Here is a 26,930-nt window from a genome sequence, read left to right on the forward strand (position 1 = left end):
GTGGCCGTTGCTGACGCTATACTCCAAGGTATGGATTGCTTCATCCCCAACTCTTTAATACCCACCGGTGAGCGAGCACAGAAATGGTTTAACGGGACCTGTAAGAGGGCTGCAAACCTTAAGCAATCCTCTTACCGATCCTGGTTATCAGCACAACGCAACAACGAACCAAATACCGCCATCCTGAAAAAACAATTTAATGCTGCCTCTAGATCCTACAAAAATGCCATTGCCAGGGCAAAATTCAAGCATGTCGACAGAATTGGACAGAGACTAGTCGCAATGCCATCTGGTTCCCGCGCGTTCTGGTCGCTGGCAAAAGCCATTCAAGGCAACTTCTGTCGTTCCTCGTTTCCACCTTTGCGCAAACCGGATGATACACTGGCCCACACCGCCAAAGAGAAAGCCGAAATTCTAGGCACACTCTTTGCTGCCAATTCAACGCTTGATGACGGGGGGAGAACACCGCCTACCATCCCGCGGTGTCAAAGCTCGCTGCGTGACATACGCTTTACCCAAACAGCTGTGCGTAAGGCACTCCTCTCTCTCGACGTCAATAAAGCGAGTGGGCCGGACGGTATTCCTGCGGTTGTGCTCAAAATATGTGCTCCTGAGCTGACACCGGTCCTGACTCGTCTGTTCCGTCTGTCTTACTCCTCCGGCACAGTTCCATCTTCGTGGAAGACTGCCTTAGTTCACCCTATTCCGAAGAAAGGCAATCATTCGGACCCCTCAAATTATCGACCTATCGCGATTACCTCCCTCCTGTCCAAAGTCATGGAACAAATCATAAACGCCCAGCTGCTGGGATATCTTGAGGAGCACCAGCTGATCAGTGATCGTCAATACGGTTTTCGCCACGGCCGATCAGCTGGTGATCTTCTTATTTATCTCACGCACCGCTGGGCGGAAGCCATTGACAGCAAGGGAGAGGCTCTGGCGGTCAGTCTTGATATTGCAAAAGCCTTTGATAGGGTTTGGCATGGGGCTCTTCTATCGAAACTACCATCTTACGGACTACCAGTGAAGCTGTGTAATTGGGTCGCCAGTTTCCTTGACGGTCGCAGCATCAAGGTCGCTGTCGACGGTTTTTGCTCGGAACTCAAACCCATCAATGCTGGCGTCCCTCAGGGCTCGGTGCTATCGCCCACACTGTTCATCCTGCATATCAATGACATGTTGCATCACAACAGCATCCATTGCTATGCGGATGACAGTACGGGTGATGCCCTGTACAAAGGACATACACAGCTTTCTCGCGCAGTGCTGGAGGAGTGTAGAGCCAAACTTGTGTCTGACATAGAAACCTGCCTAGGTAAAGTGTCAGAATGGGGCGCACAAAACCTAGTGCAATTTAACCCAACTAAAACACAGGTTTGCGCGTTTTCTGCCAAGAAGTCCCCTTTTACACTGCCTCTTCTCTTCAGAGCACTCCCCTCACACCTTCCAACAGCATTGGGATCCTTGGAGTCCACATTTCGAGCGAGGTTCAATTCCGCGATCATTTGGAAAGCAAGGCCAAATTAGCCTCCAAAAAGCTTGGGGTGCTCAACCGAGCAAAGCGGTACTTCGCGCCCGAGCATAGGCTCCTACTCTATAAGGCGCAAGTCCGCCCTCACATGGAGTACTGCTCCCACCTTTGGGCTGGAGCACCCCAGTACCAACTTCTTCCATTTGATCGGATCCAAAGGCGGGCTGTTCGACTTGTGGACGATCCCAAACTAACCGGCTCGTTGGAAAGCCTGGAGCACCGCAGAGACGTTAGCTCTCTATGCGTGTTCTATCGCCTGTATAATGGGGAGTGCTCTGAAGAGCTTTTTGACCTCATTCCACCCTCTTTTTTCTACAACCGCACCGCGCGCCACCGTAAGGAATTTCACCCTCACCATCTGGGTGTCTGGTGCACTTCGACCGTCCGCTGCGCCAGATCCTTCTTTCCACGCACGTGCAAACTGTGGAACCAACTCCCATCGGCGGTGTTCCCTCTAGATTATAACATGGGGTTATTCAAGGGGCGGACCAACAAATTCCTAAAAGGCCGGCAACGCATCGGCGGCTCCTCTGGTGCTGCAAATGTTCATGGGCGGCGGTAATCACTTAACATCAGGTGACCCGCCTGCTCGCTTGCTCGCTATATCTATTAAAAAAAAAAAAAAAAAAAAAAAAAAAAAAAAAAAAAAAAAAAAAAAAAAAAAAAAAAAAAAAAAAAATTACGCTGCGACGCGACGGTGACAATAATATGTCTGAGTTTTATGACTTTGTAGAGCTTAAACTTTTTTCGGTTCCGTAAAAAATCACGTCGATCCGTTGCTCCGTTGCGATGTGATTGAATGACAAACCAACAAACCAACACACTTTCGTATTTATAATAAGGGTACTGATTAGTTGGCTCAGGGTCCTCTTTCCCACTGGGTACTATGCCGGATGCCCAGGGCCCACGATCGATAGGGGCCCACTAGTCCCTGCCAGATCGCCAACCTATAACCGACCGACCGATATTTTATTACCAAAAATCTAGAACGTGGCTTATCTACTTCCGTGCCTATTCTAAGAAAATAGTACCTACTCTGTCAAGATCATAGGGGCCCCATTATTCTAATGTGACCAGGGCCTCCAATAGGATAAAGAAAGCTCTGAGTTGGCTACCCATTATTATAAAAAATAAATAAAAATAAAAAATAAAATCATTTTATTTCAGGTCTGGGACCCATATAAAAACATGTTGATAATTAAAAATTAAAATGTGTATAAACAATTATTTAGTTAAAATCATTTAAAAAAATGATTATTAGTTCCGACGCTTTCAATTTACCGACGTCGCCTCCGTATAAGAATGCAAGCCTCTTTAAAGAAATCTATTTATTTATACTAGTTGACTCGCCACGACTTCGACGACCTCCCTCGCGCAGTGGTGGGAACTCTTTGATTGAATAAAAGTACAGTACACGGCGGAAAAGTCTGCTGTGATAGCCTATTGGTTAGGACGTCCGCCTTCTAATCGGAGGTCGGAGGTTCGATCCCGGGCACGCACCTCTAACTTTTCGGAGTTATGTGCGTTTTAATTAATTAAATATCACTTTGCCTTAACGGTGAAGGAAAACATCGTGAGGAAACCTGCATGCCTGAGAGTTCTCCATAATGTTCTCAAAGGTGTGTGAAGTCTACCAATCCGCACATGGCCAGCGTGGTAGACTATGGCCAAAAACCCTTCTCACTCTGAGAGGAGACCCGGTGCTCTGTAGTGAGCCGGTTATGGGTTGATCATGATGATGATGACGCGGAAGAAAGTAATATACCTACATCGGCCCTTAGCTTACATTTCAGCTTTGTAGAGCGTTGTCTCTGTCACTCATACCTGTATGACGTTTTGTCGGTCTGAACGACTGAGGCAATGCTCTACAAATCTGCTATCTTCTTCTAAAGGTCGATGAACATTACTTTCTGCCGCGTACTGTAGCTAGTGTAAATCCATGCTACAATCTATCTCCATTCTTTCAGCCAAATACGTCCAGCAGTTTCTGCGTGAAAGAGTAACAAACATACACACACATAAATATACCTACCAACTTTCACCTTTATAATATTAGTGTGATGTAAATAAACTAAGTAATGCTTGCGACTTTATTCGCATAGATACATTTAAGTTTTTGAAGTTTCTGATTGGTAATTTATTTTGGTTTAGCGAATTAACTTACAAAAAAAATGTTGTGATATTTTTTAAACTTTAAGGTATTTTAAAGAATGTTAAATAAAATGTAGGTATCCCTTTAAAAAACAAATTCCGATAATAATTAGGGATATTTTTAAAACTTTTAGGTATTTAAAGAATGTTAACATTAATAGTTGTTGTTTTTATGTTTACAGGTAACTTACCGGAAGACGCAAAATCTGATGGTGAGTAAAACATAGTAAACATATCTACAGTGTAACAAGGCTCCCTTGGAACTTGAATGACATTGACAGGGGGGCAACCCACCACCTCCCATGGCCCCACCAACCTCGTGGTTATATGGGCAGAAACGCGGGAGGGCGCCCGTTCGGTACTTACTCGGTGGCTCTTTCCCGGGGCGCCTTCTTGACTCCCTACAAATTCTTTCTATCCTTTCCTTGTCCCTTTTTGTCTTTCTCCCCTTTCTGGGGCAGACGTACACACAAACGCAGATCCCCGCGTGCCCCGTGGTCCGGATCCTTCCTCAAACACCCACTGGTCCACGATCACGGTCCGAACTGTTCCGCCTCTTGTGCCAGTGGTGCGCGAACTCCCGTAGCTTGCCGTAGTTGACAGGGGGCGCTGTTGGTGAACAAAGGCTTAGACTATTCAAACTAGAAAAAAGGGGACACTTGACGGCAACGTTAGTTCCGATTTTCGCCACGCGCCAAGATTGTCTTGTCGCACTGTACTTATTACAATTAAACATTTTTTCCTCTATTTTAAAATTGGGTTTTAAACTTAAATGAGACTTGTGTTTAGTAAAACACAGTAAGTACCTAGGTAGGTAGGTACTGTACGTATTTATTTAAATTAACTAAAGAAATATTTTTTATAAAACATAGATTTATTGTAAAACTTTTTAAAAGGGTTTTTACATAGTTTTAAACCATTTTTTTTATTTTTTTTAAAGAATATTGGCCATATTAAATGACTCCCCTTTCCTCTCCAATTAAGCGTCAGGCTTGTGCTAGGAGTAGGTACGACAATAGTGCAACGGGCGGGGTTTGAACCGTCGACCTTTCGGTTTTCAGTCCACTCCCATACCGGTTGAGCTATTGAGGCTCTGTCTTAAACTATATTGGCTTAAAACTGTGTAAAAAAAACCTTTGTAAAGTTGTACCTACAATAAATAAATAGCATACTTTGCAGTCTCGCAAAACTTTATCAACAAAACTATCTTCATTTCCAAAATGTCATTTTGATTTGATAATAATTTTGAACGATTTTGTGAAAGCATTTTGTCTGTTCTCAATGTACATCGACCTTTAGAACGAGATTTCGGCTTTGTAGAGCCTTGTCTCTGTCACTCATGTCTATGTGACGTTCTGTCGGTCTCAACGACAGAAACAACAATCTACAAATCCGCTATCTCTTTCTAAAGGTTGATGTACATTATTTTCGGCCGCAAACTGTATTTCAACCTGGGTAAGCAGTGCTTTTAGGCCTCTATAACGTGCACGCCACTGCATGATCCCACTCCTTGTCAACTTTAGTGACGGCTAAAGTAAAAAAGGGGCGGCATCATGTGCAGTGGCGTGCAGGTCATCGAGGCATAAAAGAACTGCTTACCCAAGTTGAAATAGCTTACATTATTTTCTGTTGCGTACTGTAGCTCAGTTTGTTAGCTATATCAATATTTACACGGGTCATTATGATAGGGACGAAGACGCGGTCGCTGCCTGTTGGAGAGCCCGGGGCAAAGCTGTCACTGTGCGACGCGGTCAAGTGCAACCTTGCTAACAAGTCCTGGACCGATAAAGGTACGACTTCTATGACCCGCGTAAGTGTTGATATAATAATGTAGAATAAACTGTAGGTAAATATGTACATATCAAAAATTGCAGAATTGGTAGGAATTGAATTTGTATTCCTCTGGCTATTTATAGGACAAAGTATCTAGACGACTGAGAGTCAATGCCGCGTCGTAGGCCGGGCATTGAACCGAGTTTTGCACGCTATACATTGCGGGTTTGAAAGATTACTAAATTACTAAAATTACAAAATAAGGCAAATGGTATTGGAGTTTGTTTAAGTAGTATAATAATAACGCTAAGTTTTTGCTAGCGTTTTGGTTACATCCTGTATACACTAAAATATATTACTGTTATAGTTCTTGCATTTCACGAAGGCCACTGACTCATGCTTGTGTTTAAGTCGTATCGGTATACGTAAGGTAAGTACGGTACACTAAATGTGTGCGTTTGACAGCGCTTGCTCGCGACTGATTGGTCCGACATGCACACACACGCAATGATCATGTAAACGACGTTACCACAAGTATAGTTCAGTAGCCTTCGTGAATTGCAAGAACTGTACTTAATTATATTACTGGTATCTTCCATATGTATTAAAGGTAGTGTTATGAAATAGAGGCCAGAGGGGTCATGTTAATAAAATATTCCGAGCGTACATTTGGCGAGGGCTGCGTCGAATCTTACGCCATTGATTCCAAGTTGCGAGCTTTATTCAAATGCTAATATCGGGAACTTCCACGTATAGGAGTTGAGGGGATCGGTGTGGCAAATTGAATTTCGGCAGAGGAATCCAAAGTTGGCCTGCGAGTTTGGTCATAACGTGTGATTTCGCTGTACGTTTAGCTATGTACAGACTTGATTTGAGTGTAATTGATTAAATTACTAGATGACTTGTTCTGTTTCTTCACGAGAGAGCTTTGTATGTAATAATTATAACTCTACTACTCTACTCTAGTTCTCCTATGGATCTCCTCATTTCTGATTTGATCACGTAAAGAAACTCCAAGCATAGCTCTCTCTATCGCCCGCTAAGTGACTTTGACAGCTGTACTCAAAGTCGCTTAATCGTTACTTAAGTTTAGTTAAAATAAGACAGAGCTATATCTCTCACGTCTGTCTCGTTTTAACTCAATCTTAAGTAACGATTAGCGACTCTGGCTGTGAGCTTTCTTATGAGACCCGTGGTTAGCGACCATGTCTCGGATCCATATGTCATCACTGGCAACACGCACTGTTCATAGTAAATCATAGTACCTACTGTTACTTAATTATATTACTCGTATCTTCGTATTAAAGGTAGTGTTATGAAATAGAGGCCAGAGGGGTCATGTTAATAAAATATTCCGAGCGTACATTTAGCGAGGGCTGCGTCGAATCTTACGCCATTGATTCCAAGTTGCGAGCTTTATTCAAATGCTAATATCGGGAACCTCCACGTATAGCAGTGGAGGGGATCGGTGTGGCAAATTGAATTTCGGCAGAGGAATCCAAAGTTTGGTCATTACGTGTGATTTTGTACGTTTAGCTATGTACAGACTTGATTTGAGTGTAATTGAATAAATTACTAGCTGATTTGTCCTAGTTCTTCCAGGGAAAGCTTTGTATATATTAATTATTGGTAGTATGTCCTTCTCAGAAATTGAAAATAGTACACTCTTCTTAATTTCTTGACTCAGTATGGAATTTTAATCATCTTCTTCTTCTAAATATATAAACGGAAAAGGTGACTGACTGACTGATCTATCAACGCACAGCTCTCTAACTACTGGACGGATCGGGCTGAAATTTAGCATGCAGGTAGCTATTATCACGTAGTAGGCATCCGCTAAAGCATTTTTGAAAATTCAACACCTAAGGGGGTTAAATAGGGGTTTGAAATTTGTGTAGTCCACGCGGACGAAGTCGCGAGCATAAGCTAGTGATTTCATAAATGAGTTCGTCAAATATCGGAATATTCTTAAACTTACGGTGTCAAAGGGACAAAGTGTATGAAGTTGTAGCTAATTCCTATAGAATTGTAAGGGTGTGGACACATCACCACGGCGCGGCGCCGTCACCGTGAAACGACACGACGTCGTGCTCGGTGCCGAGTACGGCGCGCCGCACCCGCTGACGGTGCACCCGCTCGGCAGTTAATGTTTCGCTGTCACTACGTTCGGACGTACGTGTGCAAAAAAGGATGGCTGATAATATCGATATTGATTTGCTAATTTCATTAGTGGAGGCACGTCCAGTTCTCTGGGATAAGTCGATTGATGATTATAAAGACAAACTGACTGTTGCTGCAGTGAGCCGGCGCGACGCCCGCACACGGCACCGTGCCGCGGCACGACTTCGTGTCGTTTCACGGTGTTGATGTGTCCACGCCCTTAGACATTGGAGTCCCAACATTTGGAATGGTGACCTCGTGCAGGAAGCGCCGCGTTCATAAGTATACGAAACTTTAAAGTAAATACTATATTTTTATGGATTTTCTAAAATTTACGCGAGGAAATCCCCGCTGTAAAGCTGGCAGGCTGACGGCCGGTTTATGTTTACTTTGTTTTATGAGGAAAACGTTTTAATGCTCTTTGTCTGGATGTACAAGAATTTACTGAGAGTTTCATGAAAAACGACGACTTGGTGGAACGCTACTGTTGCATTTTCAGCACTCAGACACAAATACTCTATTTTGCGCGGCAGAAACATGTACATAGAATGACTTCCTTCAAGTGTAGGTGAAACACTATAAAAATTATAAAAATATAGTAAAAAGCAAGTATGTCATTTCTCGTTCAAAGAGCTGCATTGTAATATGGGCCTTTGAAAGTAGTTTCTATAACTGCAAAAAGATGTCGCTACTAGATGGCAGAAACAGTCGCTTCAGTACTGAGTGAGCATACACATCACAAATTTCATCACTGGCAGTAAGCGGGCTGTAGCTTAGTGGTTAGAGCGTCGGGCGCGATCCCAGGAGACGCGGGTTCGATTCCTGCCGGTTCGCAATTTTTGATGTGTATTTAAAATTATTTAGAAATTTCCTTCAAGTATAGGTGAAACACTATAAAAATTATAAAAATACATAGAATGACATTTCGGCTTTGTAGAGCGTTGTCTCTGTCACTCATACCTATAAGACGTTTTGTTGGTCTCAACGACAGATACAATCAGTACCCTTATTATAAATGTGGAAGTGTGTTTGTTTGTTGGTTTGTTGGTTTGTCCTTCGATCACGTCGCAAGAGAGCAATGGATTGACGTGATTTTTTGGATGGGTATAGTTAAAGACTTGGAGAGTGACATAGGCTACTTTTTATCCCAGATTAAAATATAAACTGAATCCATACGGATGAAGTCGCGGGCATCAGCTAGTTTATAATAAAAAATTTCTTCCGCGTGGATTTAGGTTTTTATAAATCCCTTGGGAATTCTTTGGTTTTTCGGGATAAAAAGTTGCTTATGTCAATTTCGGGGATACAAGCTACCTCTGTACCCTACCAAATTTCAAATGAATCGGTTACACGGATGGGCCTTTCAGGATCCCGTGGGAACTCCTAACTCCTTTCCTGGGATGTAAGCTAACTCTGTACCTACCAAATTTCATCAAAATCGGTTGAACTGGTGGGCCGTGAAAAGCTAGCAGACAGACAGATAGACAGACAGACAGACAGACACACTTTCGCATTTATAATATTAGTATGGAGGATATGGATAATGTATTTAGATTTATAGTAGGTAGTTGTCCAAAGTTAGGTAATTACATTACAAAAACATTAACGACTCTACTTTTCCAACTTTGCGGCTTTGGGAAATTCATTGAAATTAATTTTAAAGTAACTCGCTAAGTCTCACTTAGACCATAAAGAGCCTGAGATACTCTGCAATTTATAATGGAACTTTGCGTCCTAATTAGGGTTCGTTAGCGCAAATTCAAAATTGAGAAAAACTTAAAACCAACCAAAGTAAGTATGTACCTACATTTACAATACTAACGGCGGTATTGTTTACTTTTAAAAACGCCTTTTCCATCTTTTTTCAAACCTCTTTTTAGTTGTTACTATCACAACGAACTAACTACAAGCCAAAAACAGTCAAATCTGTCAAAATGGTAGGTACAACGTACGAATGCGATATGCACCACCCGCCCTCCTACTACTAGAGAAGCAGGAAAGTTAGCAATAAAATCCGTCGGCATAACCAACCGATCTTAGCGGATTAAAAGCTCTTAATATGTAGAAAAAGAAGACACCAGGGATGACCGGCAACTCTTGAAGAGCGGGGATCCTTGGCATGCAGATAGCTATTATGATGTAGACATCTTTTTGAAAATTTAACTCCTAAGGAGACAAAATAGAGGTTTCAAATATGTGAAGTCCACCCGGACGAAGTCGCGGGCTTAAGCTAGTACCTAATAGTAATAAATAAACCTTTGGAATGTGTAAATCGCAAACTCTCACATAAGCTGCAAGTTTTTTTCTCCAATGATACACCTCTTTGCCCAGCTGTGGGAAGAAAGGCAGCAAATTTTGAAAATCAGCACAAATACCTTACCCAAAAATAAAGGTCTGAAAGACAAAATCATGTCATGACTGTTGTTTACTATGTAAGCTTAAAAGTTTCGAAATATTTCCCAGGAACAAGGAAAACGACATTTCATGACTCATAATGTGACTTTTACACTGAACCGGTTAAATACATTGAATTACCGACCTTGTGTACTAGGCAATAAGGTGCACATGAATCTAAAAGTTTGCTGAAGCTTTGTACGGGAATAGAAAATTCTGAAAAATCTGTGCTGTTTTGAACTCTATTTCAAAAGTGTTAAAGTAGAGAAAATATATCGTGCAAAGAAAAGTGTGACAAACTTTGTACTGAAGACACAGTTGTGATTTAAGTGATAAAACAAGTTTCGTTTTCGGGCGGTATACGCGTAAAAAGTAAACCACCAAGACGTATCTACAGCACAGAGTAGGACCAGAGAAGAAGCTTCATACAAGCGGCTGGCTGTAGGTACACCACCGTTCGATGGCGAACGGCAGGGCTGTGGGTCGTGCGCATTAAGTTGATATTTAGCGAGAATATTTATATATTACTTCCGAATTAGTTACGTGTAAATTGTACAAAAAAATACTTATTATAGATTTAAATGATGTGGTTTTTTTTAAACAAAAATGCCTAACCATTTTTTTTTATTTTTTTTTAATAAAGAACATTAGCCATGTTAAATGACTAATATTCCCCTTTTTCCTCTCCTACCAGTTGAGCTATTGAGGCTCTAATTGTTCTCATTGTTCAGTATGTTTCAGTTAGTCTATATAAAATAGGGATATTTCTTTTTTTGTGTACCCAAGAGATAAATTGAAGTCTAGATGACGTCACTAAAATGGCAGCCGTGCGCATTAGCAATTTGCGGGACTTGTGTATAGTATTTTTTTTTTCTTTAAATTTTTTACCTGCAACAGGTGACAGCCCTATAAGAATAGGTATAAAATTTTGAACGGTATTAGGAAGCTTCCCCTCTGTAGGGATATCTACTCGTGTGTCTACAGTGCATTGATATCATTATTGATATAGAATACTAGGTAGGTATACCTAGATGACAGATCACAAAATCACATCACTCAAATGGCCAGGTTTTTTAAAATGAGAACAAAATATTTATTTAGCCTGACGAAATAATATAAAAAACTTGCTCTTGTGGCGCCACAAAGAATCATCACTTACTTATTTACTTATTATAGGTATATGACACATCTATAGTGCCAGGATAAATTTTGTCTTGTATGACGCAAAGTTTTAGTCGCATAAAGAAACGCAATAAAATTTTAAAAAGTCCATCGTGTGATGTTATTCGTAGCGAGCGGTTAGCTTAAGGGTTGTTAACTTGTTACTCTTGTTTTAAGCTGGAGGATAAGTCGCATGCTTTTACTGTGGAGACGAATTGTACTGCACTCAGAAAATTTCCACATTTCTACACATTCTCTACACATTTTGTAGCTCTGCTGGCATCACGCTGGCATGTAGACACACAGTACGCAGCAGAAAGTAATGTACATCGGCCCTTAGAATAACATTTCGGCTTTGTAGAGCGTTGTATCTGTCACTCATACCTATTACCTATATAAAGTTTTGTCAGTCTCAAAGACAGAGACAATGCTCTACAAATCTGCTATCTCCTTCTAAAAGTACATACATTTGACGACCTCCCTGGCGCAGTGGTGAGCGCTGTGGTCTTAATAGTGGGAGGTCCCGGGTTCGATTCCTGGCAGGGGTTTGGAATTTTATAATTTCTAAATTTCTGGTCTGGTCTGGTGGGAGGCTTCGGCCGTGGCTAGTTACCACCCTACCGGCAAAGCCGTGCCGCCAAGCGATTTAGCGTTCCGGTACGATGCCGTGTAGAAACCAAAGGGGTATGGGTTTAATAAAAACTGCCATACCCCTTCCAGGTTAGCCCGCTATCATCTTAGACTGCATCATCACTTACCACCAGGTGAGATTGCAGTCAAGGGCTAACTTGTATCTGAATTTAAAAAAAAATCTAAATGTACAATACTTTCTAACGCATACTGTAGGTAGTTTACTAGCGGCATAAATAGAAAAGAAGCCCTTTTGGAAGTCGTTGTAGATACGTCATATTAATGGCTTCATTCAGATTATTAAGATTTTTATCCTAATATTCCGGACTCCGGAGTATCATAAGAGTAGGTACAAGCAATATAAGGTAATATTTCAAGCCTGAAAGGAAACCGCAGTGTAATAATCACATAATATATTGCTTCTTTAAAACTGTTAATAAATAAAGCAATTTGTCAAAGCAACGCACCCCCTTGCGCGGCGCAACCCGACAGTATCAAATACAAGCTCGAGCTACTTACTCGATACAAATTACCTTACACACAAAATGGCGGTATTTTAACCCACCGTATACGGTATACCAGTGGCCCCAGTGGGGTATGACATACCCTCGAACAAGTAAATTTATATATACCTTTGTCCTTTATGTATTACCAACTACCATTCTAGTATATTTTATAATTTTTATAGTGTTTTTACCTATACTTGAAGAAAATCTGAATAAAAAAAAAAATCTAAATAATTTTAAATACACATAAAAAATTGCGAACCGGCAGGAATCGAACCCGCGTCTCCTGGGATCGCGCCCGACGCTCTAACCACTAAGCTACAGCCCGCTTACTGCCAGTGACGAGCGCGTCGGGCGCGATCCCAGGAGACGCGGGTTCGATTCCTGCAGGTTCGCAATTTTTTATGTGTATTTAAAATTACCATTCTAGTAAGTAGGTATTCTCTACTACTTCTACAGAAGGTCATTCCGAACAAAAAAGTTGTAGACTGCAACTCGTTTTTCTTAAGTACTTACCTACTTGCTATCCAGTATCATGCTAATTTTGAGAGCTTCATAACACGATAATTCACGCTTGGCCAGCGTAGTGTACTGTGGCCTAAATTCGTCTCACTCTAGGAGGAGACTCGTGTTCAGCCATGGGCCGGGCGATGGGTTAAATAAAGCAATTTGTCAAAGCAATTCGTTTTCTCTTACGTACCTACTAACTTATTCTCCAGCGGCTCGATTGCGGTAGAATGACAGCTACAATGTCACGATCGCAATCACCTCTGATTGGCTGACGCTCGCTCACTATTGGCTACGATGCCTTGATGATGTGATTAATATCAATACATCAATAATTTTTCAATCAAAAAATTACATTACAACAACAACAAAACTATAATAATAATACAGATAAAAACAAGTAATAACAATTAAGTAGACCTAGGTCTAGGACTAGGACTAGGCCTACTGAGGACGTATGAATGGGCAACCCCTGCACTAGTAAACACTGTATTACAGTGGGTTGCCTTCTCCATTTCTAAAAACTTGAATAAATGTTATTACAATTTGGTGCGCTAAGGTCGAACATGTTATACCGGTGTCTATTACAAGTGATAGTGGTGTGCATGTATGCGAGTGTGTGTGTGCGTGTGTTAAGGTGTGTATGTGTGTGTGTTTGTGTGGGTGCGTGTGTGTATGTGTATTATTTGTTGTTTATATTAGCTAGTTTGTTTCAATCATATTATTTTAATCAGAAGATCCTCAGTTTCGTTATAATTTAGAGCATTGAGATATTTTATTAATTGCGTTTTCAGTTTATTACTTGTAGAATCTTTTAGCATTATCTTTCTGCATATTATATTGCATATAAAAGTTCCCCTCAAAAACCCTCAAAAACAAAAAATACGACGTAGAGAAATTCAGCCAAAAATAATAACGAAAATCGCAAGTTTCGTAATCCAAGGGAGTGTCCAAAAACCTAACATGTTCCCCGTGGTACGAGAATATTAACCTTTTTGTTCGAACCTTCGAACCAGATTATAAAAGGACCGGATCCCACATACGCCTACTGAAGGCCCGGGCTAAGATCCCTGATTTGATTTAATTAAAATTATTATAATAAGCCTTCAGAGGTTTTGGATTTTAAACCATCACATCAGTAATTTTCTCACGAATCCGTCCACGTGGATTTGTTTTTTAATATGTTTTACAAACTTTGCTAATCTAAATACTTATATAAAAGGAAAAGGTGACTGACTGACACATCTATCAACGCACAGCTGAAACTACTGGACGGATCGGGCTGAAATTTGTATGGGCATGCAGATAGCTATAAGGATTTTTGAAAATTGAACCCCTAAGGGGGTGACATCTGCATAATATATATGTATAAAATTCAAAGGCCTAACTGACTGACTGACTGACTTATATATCAACGCACAGCTGATACACCGCTGGTCCTAGAGACAATTTGGAGGGTGTGTAATTTGTAACGAGTAGACCATATCCACTAAGAAAGGCTTTTTCGAAATTTCAGCCTTAAGGAATAAATCGGGGTTTGAAATTTGTGAAGTCCATGCCGACGAAGTGCTAATATGCAGAATTTGACTGTACCTTTTTGTTTTTGTAATATCTCTACTGTTTACCCATATTCGCAATAAAGAAAATTGAATTGAATTGAATTGAATTGGATTGGAAGCTAAATCTGCAACCTGTCATCAGTCATTTAGTGTGAAAACCGGGAAAACAGAAAATAAATGAGTAGGTAATATGTAAAGTGTGAAAATTTCATAATGTTCGCCCTAACAAAAGCTCAGCGCTACATTGTTGGAATACTTATGGAATGTTGTAATTCCAGCAACAATAAGTCGCGCGTCATTCCAGCAAGTTCGCTCGGCGCTACAAATACGTACCTACGGAAAGCTTTATACACTTGATGCTTTTATACTTTGCTCTCACGCTCAGCAATTTATAAATGGAACTTTTTTTTTTAATTTATTTATTAAATTAACTAACGGCTACTTACACTAATACATTAAAAAAAAAACTTAATTTTGAAAATATTACTTACTAAGTGCAGTCGCCAATTATAAGTTAAAACTTCGGTAGATATATTAAAAACTTACTCTAATAAATACATTTACGTAGTCTGTCTGTCTGCTAGCTTTTCACAGCACAAAATTTGTTAAGTACATAGTTAGGTTAGATACATCATAAGGACGGGTATAGGCTACTTTTTATCCCGGAAAAAGAAAAAATCCTACGGAAAAACGGACAATAAATGAGTAATATGTGAATTGTGAAAAATTTGGAATACCTACTTCTGGAATGTTGTAATTCCAACAACAATGAATCGCGCGTCATTCCAGCAAGCCGTTATATACCAACTTGATGCTTTATATACCTTGCTCCAGCGCTCAGTGATATACTAAATGGAACTTTGGTATATAAAAACTTACTCTAATAAATACGATGACGTAGTTTGTTAGGGTTCCGTTCAAAATGGTAAAAATGGAACCTTAGACCTTTATGTTTATGTTATTAATAAACTTTAGTAACAATAAATACAGGGTGTAACCAGAAATAACTAAACTAGCAAAAACTAAGTTTTTGCTAGTTTAGTTATTTCTGGTTACATAATTGTTATATAATTGTTATACTACTTAACCACAACCCAATACCAATAACCATTTGCCTCACTTTGTAGTTTTTGTGATTTAGTATTTTTCAAACCCGCAATGTATAGCGTGCAAAACTCGGGTCAATGCCCCGCCTATGACTTATACTTACGTAACGTTCGTTGACTTCTGGCGTCAGTCAGATGTTTTATTTGCAATATTATATTGAAAACGCTTACAAAATAATGTGATTTTTAAAAAAAACGTGTTTTTTTGGTGTTATCATAATATCAGTAATCATCAGTATATCAACTGTCTCCATTTTTGCCAGCGCTCTGGTTACCCCTGTATATAGTATTTTCAGACGATACAATTGTACCGTAGCACAACCGTGGCGTATTGTAATCCCGTCTGATAGCTCTTTTATACACAGCGCGCTCCGGTCTCAGGTCTCGGGTGATTCAATGAAGCCGTCATCCAATTCCATTAAGGTGACGCAGGACGCTCGACCGAAATTGGCAGCGCACGTGGGTAACATGTTTGCTTTTCACTTGACATTGTATGAGAAAGTTGAGAGGCACGATGATTTTCACCGAAATCAAGCGCGCGAAAAGGGTTTAGGAAAAGTATTTTTGAGAAAAAACTGCTGAATTTATGTTTCCAAAGTAAAGTTATTTCAACTAATGAATAAATAAACTACGTCTAATGATAAATTGTTTTAGAATTTTCTTAGCCCTAATCTTATTTATTTACGCCTAAAGTTGTCATTAATTTAGTGTTAAAATAGGAATCTTTTGAGCCACGTAACTTTTAAATCAATATTTTTTTCAATGTTTTATATATCAATAAACCTAGATAATGACGAGATAAATCGATATAATTCTTAGTTTTGTGCGTACAATATCGAATATTGTTGTAATTTCCCTCCTACGTTTGTATGAAGAAAGCACCGAACTGAGTCCCCTTAAAGTTTGAAAACGTATTCATAGAAAGTAAAGCTTTTGTGATGCCTTCCCTGTTTCACGTGACTAATTTCAATGGTGATGTAATTCCATAGATTAATCGTCATGATCAACCCATCACCGGCCCACTACTGAGCACTCTCCTCTCAGAGTGAGAATGGTTTGGCCGTAGTCTACCGCCCTGGCCTAAATGATGCGGGAAACACTCAGTTTCCTGACAATATTTTTCCTGCACGGTTAAAAGAGTGATATTTAATTAAATAATTTGAAATACATATCAAAAATTGCGTGACCGGCAGGAATCGAACCTGCATCTTCTGAGTTTGCGCCGTCTAGGTAAACACTAAAAAATAAATAAATATAAAAAATGATATTTAATTGTTTAAAACGCACATAGCTCCGAAAAGCTAACAGTGTGTGTCCGGAATCGAACCTCCGACCTTCCGAATAGGAGGCGAATGTTTTAACCACTACGCTATCACGGCTCAACAAACTTTAGTAACAATAAAAATAGAGTATTTTCAGACGACACAATTGTAGCGTAGCACAACCGTGGCGTATTGTAATCCCGTCTGATAGCACTTTTATACACAGCACGCTCCGGTCTCAGGTCTCGGGTGATTCAATTAAGCCGTCGTCCAATTCCATTAAAGTTTGAAAACGTATTCATAGAAAGTAAAGCTTTTGTGATGCCTTCCCTGTTTCACGTGACTAATTGTGTGTCATTTCATTCGTGTCATTTCAATTGTGATGTAATTGCATAGATTAATATGTCAGAATGTTCTGGGTAGAGTTAAAACTTCTACCGAGTTATTCAAACGAGATCTGATTTTATTAAGTCATGTTTTGGTCGGTGTATACCCGACTATGTTTGGACGTTACAAAGTCGTCCAAAGCTGACATCGTGTTGTATCTTGGGATGAACTCAAAGTTTCAAATTAGCCGGACATACACCGACCGTCTGATTAGTTCAGTCGATTACAGGTCTCGGGTGATTCAATTAAGCCGTCATTCAATTCCATTAAAGTTTGAAAACGTATTCAAAGTCAAAGTCACATGATTTATTTAAAATAGGTAATAAATTACTCTTTTTGATAGTCAGATGTTGCATTTGTAAGATATAGGATATAGTGGTGATAATTATTACGCAAACTTAAAACTAAAGCTACGAGAAACTAGAAGAAGCTACTATTCATAGAAAAGTAAAGCTTTTGTGATGCCTTCCCTGTTTCACGTGACTAATTGTGTGTCATTTCATTCATGTCATTTCAATTGCGATGTAATTCCATAGATTAATATGTCAGAATGTTCCAGGCAGTGCTTAAGCTTCTACAGAGTTGTGGAAACGAGATCTGATTTTTAGACGTTACAAAGTCATTGTCGGATAAACACCGACCAAAACTACTGTACTAGTGTGGGTGAGATGTATAGAGCGCACTCTGACTTTGCTTAGACTCAAGACAAAGTTAAAACGAGACAGAGCTATATCTCTCACATAAATCTCTCTCGTTTTAACTCAAACTTAAGTCTGAACAAAGTCAGAGTGCGCTCCATAGATTTCAGGCATAGAGCTTTGGCGCTATAAAATGTAAATGTTAACTTTTAACTCTCCATATTACCTGTTTTTATCTCTTAATCCCGCGTTCAGTATGGGTTATTTGAGTTCGTAAATGCAATGATTTCAAAGGGATTACGAACGGATTTCGATTATTAAAAAATAAATTGTCGAAAATCCGTTGACCATCGAGCAAGTGCATAAAAATTTTATTTTGCATACTGGACGAAGTATTCGAATGGTATTTACCAAAAGTGAAAATGTGGCCATTATATCACTATGCGTCCCGCAAATTGCTATTGCGCTGGAACCATGTCTCATTACCATCGAAATGACGTCATTTTGACGTCAGCCGAAATAAAAATATACCATCAGCTCGAAACTTCAGTCTAGTGCTGACGTCACTAAAATGGCGGCCACGCGCATTAGCAATTTGCGGGACTTACACTTACCCATATTATAAAGTGAATGCAAAAGTGTATTTGTTTGTTGGTTTGTGTTTCAATTACGTCACAACAGAGCAATGGATTGACGTGATTTTCTGCATGATTATAGTCAAAAACCCGGAGAGTGACATAGGCTACTTTTTATCCAGGAAAATCACAGAGTTCCCATAGAGTTTTTAAAAAACTAAATTCAAGCGGACAAAGCCGTAGGCATGAGCTAGTTATATATTATTATAAAATACCTACCTGCTAACCTGCACTTGTCCAGCATGGTGGACTATGGTCAAACCTTTTCCATATTGAGAGAAGGCGTATGCTCTGTAGTGAGCCGGTGATGGGTTGATCATGACGATGATGATGATGATATGTTTGTATGGAGAAGCGTGTACGAAGTGTAATCTTAAATATGTGTAGGTACATTCAGAAATACGGGCTTGAACAAGTAGACGCCATCTTGAATTTGACTGTCAAATGCATTTAGCCAAGCTTATTTCAATTTTGCACTGCGAAATAGAATCGGATACCTGAATGAATATGGAACTGTACGCTTAATACGAGATTTTATGTCTCACCAACGTTGATAGTATTCGAGTGTCGAAAACCCTCCGCATTATAGTAAACTGGATCTTAACTTCCTTGTTTTAAAGCTCAAGTTTGTTATACATCTACAACCAGCGCTCCAAGCGGAAACGTTGCAAAATTAAAATCAGTGGCATTGAAATTTTTACATGATATGACATGACATATATATGACACTATCTCCGCGCGCGATGGCCAGCCTGTCGTCCGCAGCGCGGAGATCTCCACCGGACCAGGCACGGTGAATCTATCGCCCGCAGCGCGGGGAACGCAACCAACCACGAGGCCCCAAGCCAAGATGGCGGGCCCTAGCTGGTGAAATGCCGGCTAGAAGACCAACACCGGGGTAACATAATACCCCGCGCCCTACCCGGGTAAGGAGGCTACGGCTCGAGGCCCGTACCCCCGCTTGGCCTTCGGCCAACCGGAGAAGACCCGGTCGACGGAATTTTTTACTTCAATTTAAGGCTCTTTAGGTCCATTTTACTTTGACGGTATTGTGATTCGACTCTCGAATTCTAGCAACGTTTGGTGAGACGTAAAATCTTATACTAAGCGTACTGTAGACGCTGGCTGTTTTATTTTAAAATAGGAAATGGTAACGCAAGCGTAAGGTACCGGATATTGCATGTATTGATAAAAATGCAAAAGTTCCTGTTAGGATAGGTGAATTTGAAGAGACTTAGAGCTAGCACGCACTACGGAAAATGTACATACATTTTGTCCCGCAAAATCTGTAAACTATTACTACATAGGAGTGCGCGCACTGCGGAATTAATTCCGCACCGGATTTTGATCTAAATATATAAAAGGAAAAGGTGACTGACTGACTATCTGATCTATTAACGCACAGCTCAAACTACTAGACTAATAGCTATTATGAGGCAGGCAAGTTTGCAAATGACAAAAATGCCAAAAAAATTGACAAATTTCAAACCCCTAGTTCACCCCCTTATCGGTTGAATTTTCAAAAATCCTTTCTTAGCGGATGCCTACGTCATAATAGCTATCTGCATGTCAAATAGCCCGATCCGTCCAGTAGTTTGAGCTGTACGTTGATAGATCAGTCAGCCAGTCAGTCAGCCACCTTTTCCTATTACATATTAAGATTAGAACAGCCGTGGTCTCAAAATATAATGGATATCTACAGATAATAATGTATCTTTCAATAAATAACCATTAGATTTTATTTCACTCATCATCATAGATCACTTTGAATTCTATGATGAATACTTCAATTGTTTATTTAACTGCGATCTAATTAATCACGATATCAAAATCTCTTTCAAGAGCAATACAAAACTTCAGATTCTATTTACAGTATCGAATATATTACTATAGAGAACTGACCTTATTGCGAACAAAACATAATAATCATTAATCATTAATCATTATTATTTATTAGGTAAAGAGTTCATACTAATCTAATAAATGCAAAAGAGGATATTTCTTGTAGATTTTTAGGGTCCATACATTTGAATGATTTTGACGAAAAGTGCAAAAATCAAGGGTGTGTAAAGTCCATAGTTTCGAAGACTTTGGTCTTCAAGCACTGAGGAATTTTGGACAAGAAGACATCTCGAAGCTTCCTGAACGCTGCCCAACCGAATTGGTTTCGGCGGCTGACCTCTTTCTCGAAATTGGACCTCCCCAACTGGATTGTGTGTCCTAGGGTGTCCCCCCCCCCCCCCTGAGAGGAGTCCAGTGTTGTATAGAAGCAGGCGTTACTTTGCGGAAGTCCATGATATACAAGGACCCAAAAGCTTAATTTGCTATAATATAATCTTTGCAATTGTGCATTGTAAGATCTACATCTCCTGAGGATGCTCCGGTGTCGGGGCGAAACGTGCGTCGAGTGTGTTTGGGATTTGTGTGGTGCTGCGTGGTGGTGATGCGTATTGCTTGCCTGGTGGCTGCTTCTTCCTGCATGTTTAGCAGTGGGAGGGCGGGCGGTGCATTTCGCATGCTGCATGTTGCACTATACAGATTCGACCTGTTTCAGCTGATTATAGCAAATTAAGCTTTTTGTTCATTGTATAGGAGTCCAGTGCTCAGTAGTGAGCCAGCGACGAGATATGCGGTACGAAATAGTTCATCAATTTTACAAAATATTGCGTGAGATTTTTCAAAGCGCTATAAATAGATCAATCTTATATGGGTCTCTTTACATCATAGGGATTTTATAAAAGGACATTCCCCAAAGTTTGATAGAATTCCAACAATAGTTGTACGAGTTAACATTTATTCAAAGGACGAGTTGCAAAGCCCAGTTAGTTTCTAATCTGCGCGGACAAACCTCGGGATTAAACTAACTGCGAACTATCCCGAATAAAACCACCGCGTTCCGGATCCACTGATCGCTTAAACGGATAGGGGATTCATTTTCTACAACTTTCTGAATAATGTTTACCTTACTGGTGAAATATGTACGAATTGTCAGTTTAAACGTAGCATGTTCATATTAGCTGTAACATAAAAATGCAACTCCTCAATATATCGAAGTAGGTTGCCTGCACATCATCATCAAGATTCAAGACTCAATTAGAACAAAAAGAAGAAAATAATTCCACGTCCTGTATTAAAAATCAAGAAACACTAACATCAAGAAATAAGCCAAAAAAATTAATCCATAATGAACAGAAGACATCTCAAGCTTCATTGATCGGCCCAGCATCATCGTGCGTCCAGGGTTATCCCGGCCAAAACTAGGAGGTGTCCAGGGTATTCCCGGCCCAGTTCGAGGAGTCCAGGGTTTAATTATTACCTACGGCCACAACATATCTCACTGGTTGCATGAGCTTCGGATTTTATATGAATGAAATGAAATATGCTTTAATAATGTACAAAATCAAATAAGCTGTGCAATTGACTTATATATTACTTCGTAAGGACAGGGCCATTGAACAAGCAAAATGGCACCGATTTATTGGTCCTAAAATGTTTATTTAGCACCAATGCAACCTCAGTGACGTCTGGATTTCAAACGGGTCGTTCATTAGTATCTAAGAGGTGGCGCTGATTTATTTGGTTCCAAAACCGTGAAAAATTTGGTTCGCTTGGGCATATCTTGTCATTTATATAGATGGATAGCCTAGTGTTTAGGACGTACGCCTTCTAATCGGAGGTCGGGGATTCGATCCCGGGCACGCACCTCTGACTTTTCGAAGTTATGTGCGTTTTAATTAATTAAATATCATTTGCTTTAACGGTGAAGGAAAACATCGTGAGGAAACCTGCATGTCTGAGAGTTCTTCATAATGTTCTCAAAGGTGTGTGAAGTCTACCAATCCGCACATGGCCAGCGTGGTAGACTATGCCCAAAACCCTTCTCACGTTGAGAGGAGACCCGTGCTCTGTAGTAAGCGGGCGATGGGTTGATCACGACAATAATTATTGGCAACCTCATCGCTTTGAAGCGATCTCTACCAGGCACAGATCACCACCTATCGACGTCTAATAGCCGGACACCCTCGGTCACCAAGCTAAGGCAGTTGCTTATAGCATAAAAGTCGGGCCACGCCCGTTCGGTACCCTCATTCCGCACATTGTCTTGATTACGTGACTTTTGAGTCCACCAATCACAACAAAGCATTCTCCTTTGTCCCCCGCCAACATTTTACGATTTTGTTTCCATGCAAAACCTTGTATATGCGTACTCTTCAGGTTGAATTATCTGTGCTGCGTTATAGAAAAAACCTACAGGTAAAATTTCTAGAGTCTAGATCCAGAGATTGAGCTGTGCGTTGATATGCTATCACTCAATTTCTCCATTTCCTTTTAGAGGTATTTGACTAAGAGCCTGGGAGGGCCACACCTTCGTTATTGTATAAAAACTAAAATCTGAAATTATTGCAATTCAAATACAGGAAATAATCCTGTATTTTAATCTCAATAATTATTTATATAAGAGTTTCTATTTTCACTTCACGAAGATTTCATCAGATTTTCAGATATTGTGCATTTTCTGTGTAACTTTTTATTTTTTGCATAAGCAAAAGATACCTACATCATTTCATTTCACTTAGTTTTAACTTTTAATTGACTAAGTCCTGTTTTTAAAATCTCTTTGCTTACTCGTGTCCGTTTTGCATGTAATTTTTTAAGTTTGAATTTTCTGTGAATTTTATATTTAAAGTTTTCTACGTCTCCTACCTCCGCTGTTAGGTTGAGATTGTTTTATTTTCTAACTCTTTTAATAGATTATTGGTCAGACGATACCTACTTGTAAACATTACTTTTATTTTTACGATTTCTAATTTCAAACGTCAAAACACGCGCTTAGTTTGCGAGCTTCTATGAAGCTTTAAGCACCCGCTATCAATTAATGTACATGAAAGCAAATAAATAAATCTAATCTAATCTAATCTAAATAATGGCATGTGACGTTACAATGATTTGACGTTATATGTTAGTTTAATAGTTTACCCGTTAGTTTAAAATGGTTGTAACACTTAAAACTAACAATGGACGTGGATTTTACGTATTTTGGAAGACCTATTAATCACTGAGAAATACTTAATTTATTTTATAGACAAATACCCTATTGGAATTATGCATTCACTTATCTTTAAGCGACTATAATTTCCCTAAAAACTTTCCCCAATCTTAAACCCCAGTAGAATTTTGTACGCTTAAATATTTAATCCGAGGACAAATTCCAAAGCCAAGTCGGGCTCCCAATCTACAAGAACAAATGTCTGCATTATACTAACCGCAAACTATCCCGAATAAAACCACCGCATTTCGACAATAGCTCTACTAAAGTGATACACAACTCAATTGCTAAAACTTTATGAATAGTTTACCTTTGATCTGGTTTCGAAAAGCTTTGAAACTAAAATTTATTTGTTTGCTGGAATATGTACATTGTACATTGCTTGTTGGTGTAATCATATTATAGATACCAATCCAATTTAATTACACCGTTGCCACTGCGGTGACTGCGTTGACGCCTTCGGCCACCATGGGCTCTCCTGTTCGAGAAGCGCTGGTCGCTTCTCCCGCCATAGTACCCTTAACGACATCATCCGGAGGTCCCTTGCCACCGCCCATGTGCCAGCTGTACTAGAACCTATTGGTTTGGCACGTAGCGATGGCAAGAGACCTGATGGTATGACGCTCGTACTGTGGAAGATGGGCAGGTCGCTTGTTTGGGATGCAACTTGTGTAGACACTTTAGCTGCATCCCACATTCAGGCGACCTCCTCTATGGCGGGTGCAGCGGCCATCAGCGCCGAATAGGCCAAGAGGCGCAAATATGAAAACCTCGATGGGAGCTTCGTATTCGTGCCTTTTGGTGTGGAGACCTTGAGGCCTTTTTTTTAGATTTAAGTTTATTAATAGTTTATTTAATTTCTGATTAGATGAAATCTAATAAGGCTCATCAGGTGACCCGCCTGCTCGTTTGCTCGCTATATCTATTTTTAAAAAAATACCTGTCTGTAGTTTTTCAGTTATCTGTACAAAAATGTATTTTTAAAGTTACACTGGTTCAAAGATGTACCTACATGCAAATCTTTTTTACAATAGGTAAATACGCAATCGAGTTTTGATCACATTATCTTACGCCGTTTTTTTTGATGATTTTCAAGGAACAATTAATCATGTTCCTGAAGTCGAGTCGAAAAGCCTGAAATCGAGTGTAGATGTGTTCATTTACGTGCCAGATTTTCTTTAATTTTTAACTATTTTGAATATTGAAATGATTTTAATACATACCTACTTGTAGATATATTTGATATAAGCTCATTTTTGTAAAAAAAAAAGCAATTTCGCCAAAAGTGTAGATGTCCGTATCTACTTTGCTGCCATCGCTATTAAAATGCATCAAATGCTTTCACCTGTAACCCGTGTAATACAATACAGCACATTACTGCACCTTCCATATAAATGTTAATCCTAACCCCTCCGTTCTGTGCAAGTGGTACTTATGATCTAAATGAGTTTCAATCCGCCCCACTATTGTTCAAACGGAGGGCCTCGTAAAGGCTTTACTACTCGACGATATCTGGAAGACGCTCAGAGCCCTCATAACGGGGGTTTAGATGCGATTGCACTGTCTTTTGTCATTATGCTTCGAAAATATTGTCCGAGCTTTAGTATTTGAGCAGTATATTCGTAGCGCTCCAAACATGACGTAGTTTGGGCTCTCATACAAGTAATCAAGTTCATTATAAAATGGGCTAGCTTATGCCCTCGACTTCGTCCGCGTGGAGTACACAAATTTCGAACCCCTATTTTACCCCCTAACTAACTTAGGGCCTCATAAGAAAGCTCAGAGACACTCAGCGGGCGATGGAGAGAGCTATGTTTGGAGTTTCTCTACATGAGTGATCAAATCAGAAATGAGGAGATCCGTAGGAGAACTAGAGTAACCGACATAGCTCAACGGGTTGCGAAGCTGAAGTGGAAATGGACAGGGCACATAGTTCGTACAACCGATAGACGTTGGGGTCCCAAGGTGCTGGAATGGCGATCCACTAGGTGGACGGACGACATCAGACGAGTCGCAGGGAGCCGCTGGATTCAGGCGGCGCAAGACCGTGGCGTGTGGAAGTCCCTACAAGAGACCTATGTCCAGTAGTGGACGTCTATCGGTTGATGATGATGATGATGATTTTACCCCCTTGGGGGTTGAGTTTTCAAAAATCCTTTCTTAGCGAATGTCTACGTCATAATAGCTATCTGCATGCCAAATTTCCAGTAGTTTGACCTGTGCGTTGATAAATCAGTGATAATTGACTTTGATTTGAACATCATATTCAAAGTTGAAATTGATTTGTATATCAAAGTCAGAGTTTAAATTAATTCCTTTCAATTCTTGAACTCGTGTAACTTTAAAACACAATATTTGAACGGATATTTGGAAAACAACAGACACAGATTATCTCTTCGAAAGTATCTAAATACTTATATAAATCAAAAAGGTAACTGACTGATTCATCAACGCACAGCTCCACTACTAGACGGATCGGGCTGAAAATTGGAATTATACACTGCTTTTCCAAGCGTGCAATATAATATTATGTTAAAAAAATTGAAGTTAAAAAATTACCTCCTTTTGTTATTTTAAATTAAATTCCTCCTTTAGTAACCTTCCACCAACATTGCGGCACAGATGAAAGCACCTACCTGCATCGCATAGAAACACCTTACCGCCTACAAATTGAATATATTAGCATAATCTGCGCCCGATCTAGGCTGAAATAATCTTGTATCGCCTGCATATGAGGGATAGTAAACGTGCTTATTGAAATTGAGCAAAAACTTCTCTACATTATCGATTTTAAAGATGAAAAAAATTCAGGGGTTGTTTTTTTATAATAACTACGCGCTATGCCTAGTTTTTTCATACTTGTAATTCCTTAGTTACCTATCTAGGTATAAGAAAAATTTAATGCTGAATAATAGGTCAGTCAACGAATTCTAAAAAAAAAGGGTACTACATAGAGAAAGCCGAATTTTTGAATGCACTATAGTGTAGGACTGAAAATACATACTAGAAAAAAAAAAAACTACCTGATATATTTTAGTACCTACTAAAAAAAGCGCAGGGTTTTTCTCTTTTGTTTTCGTGATCAATTGATTTTGAACCTTGTTTTCAGAGGTGGAAAGGCTACTGCGTGGATACCGACAGAACCAAGACTTGGTGCGCAACATCGCCGGCCACTACTATCAGATCATATACCCCGTGCAGCTGCGCCACCACGAGAAGATGGGCATTTCCACCAGGGAGGTCAGCACGCCAAAGGTGAGGGCGCTATTTATAAGCTTTATTAGGTTGCTTTGCTCGTAATTTTTCGACGACCTCCCTGGCGCAGTGGTGAGCGCTGTGGTCTTAATAGTGGGAGGTCCCGGGTTCGATTCCTGGCAGCAGGGGTTTGGAATTTTATAATTTCTAAATTTCTGGTCTGGTCTGGTGGGAGGCTTCGGCCGTGGCTAGTTACCACCCTACCGGCAAAACCGTGTCGCCAAGCGA

The 26,930-nt window shown here is 39.9% G+C and overlaps 1 protein-coding gene across 16 annotated transcripts in view; it reads left to right on the top strand.

The window, feature by feature from the left end:
• Nucleotides 1–26,930, top strand: part of mmd (disintegrin and metalloproteinase domain-containing protein mind-meld) — a 642,845-nt gene that overhangs the window by 362,831 nt on the left and 253,084 nt on the right. For 14 of the 16 annotated variants that reach the window (XM_069509480.1, XM_069509491.1, XM_069509485.1 and 11 more), the window contains 3 exons: nt 3,865–3,894; nt 5,371–5,472; nt 26,557–26,702. In XM_069509480.1, the coding sequence (XP_069365581.1) occupies nt 3,865–3,894; nt 5,371–5,472; nt 26,557–26,702 (278 nt within the window). The remainder of the gene's footprint in view (nt 1–3,864; nt 3,895–5,370; nt 5,473–26,556; nt 26,703–26,930) is intronic. The other 2 variants (XM_069509487.1, XM_069509493.1) reach the window with 1 other exon arrangement.

This window comes from Maniola hyperantus, chromosome 3 (assembly GCF_902806685.2).
Source record: "Maniola hyperantus chromosome 3, iAphHyp1.2, whole genome shotgun sequence".
Lineage (NCBI taxonomy): Eukaryota > Metazoa > Arthropoda > Insecta > Lepidoptera > Nymphalidae > Maniola > Maniola hyperantus.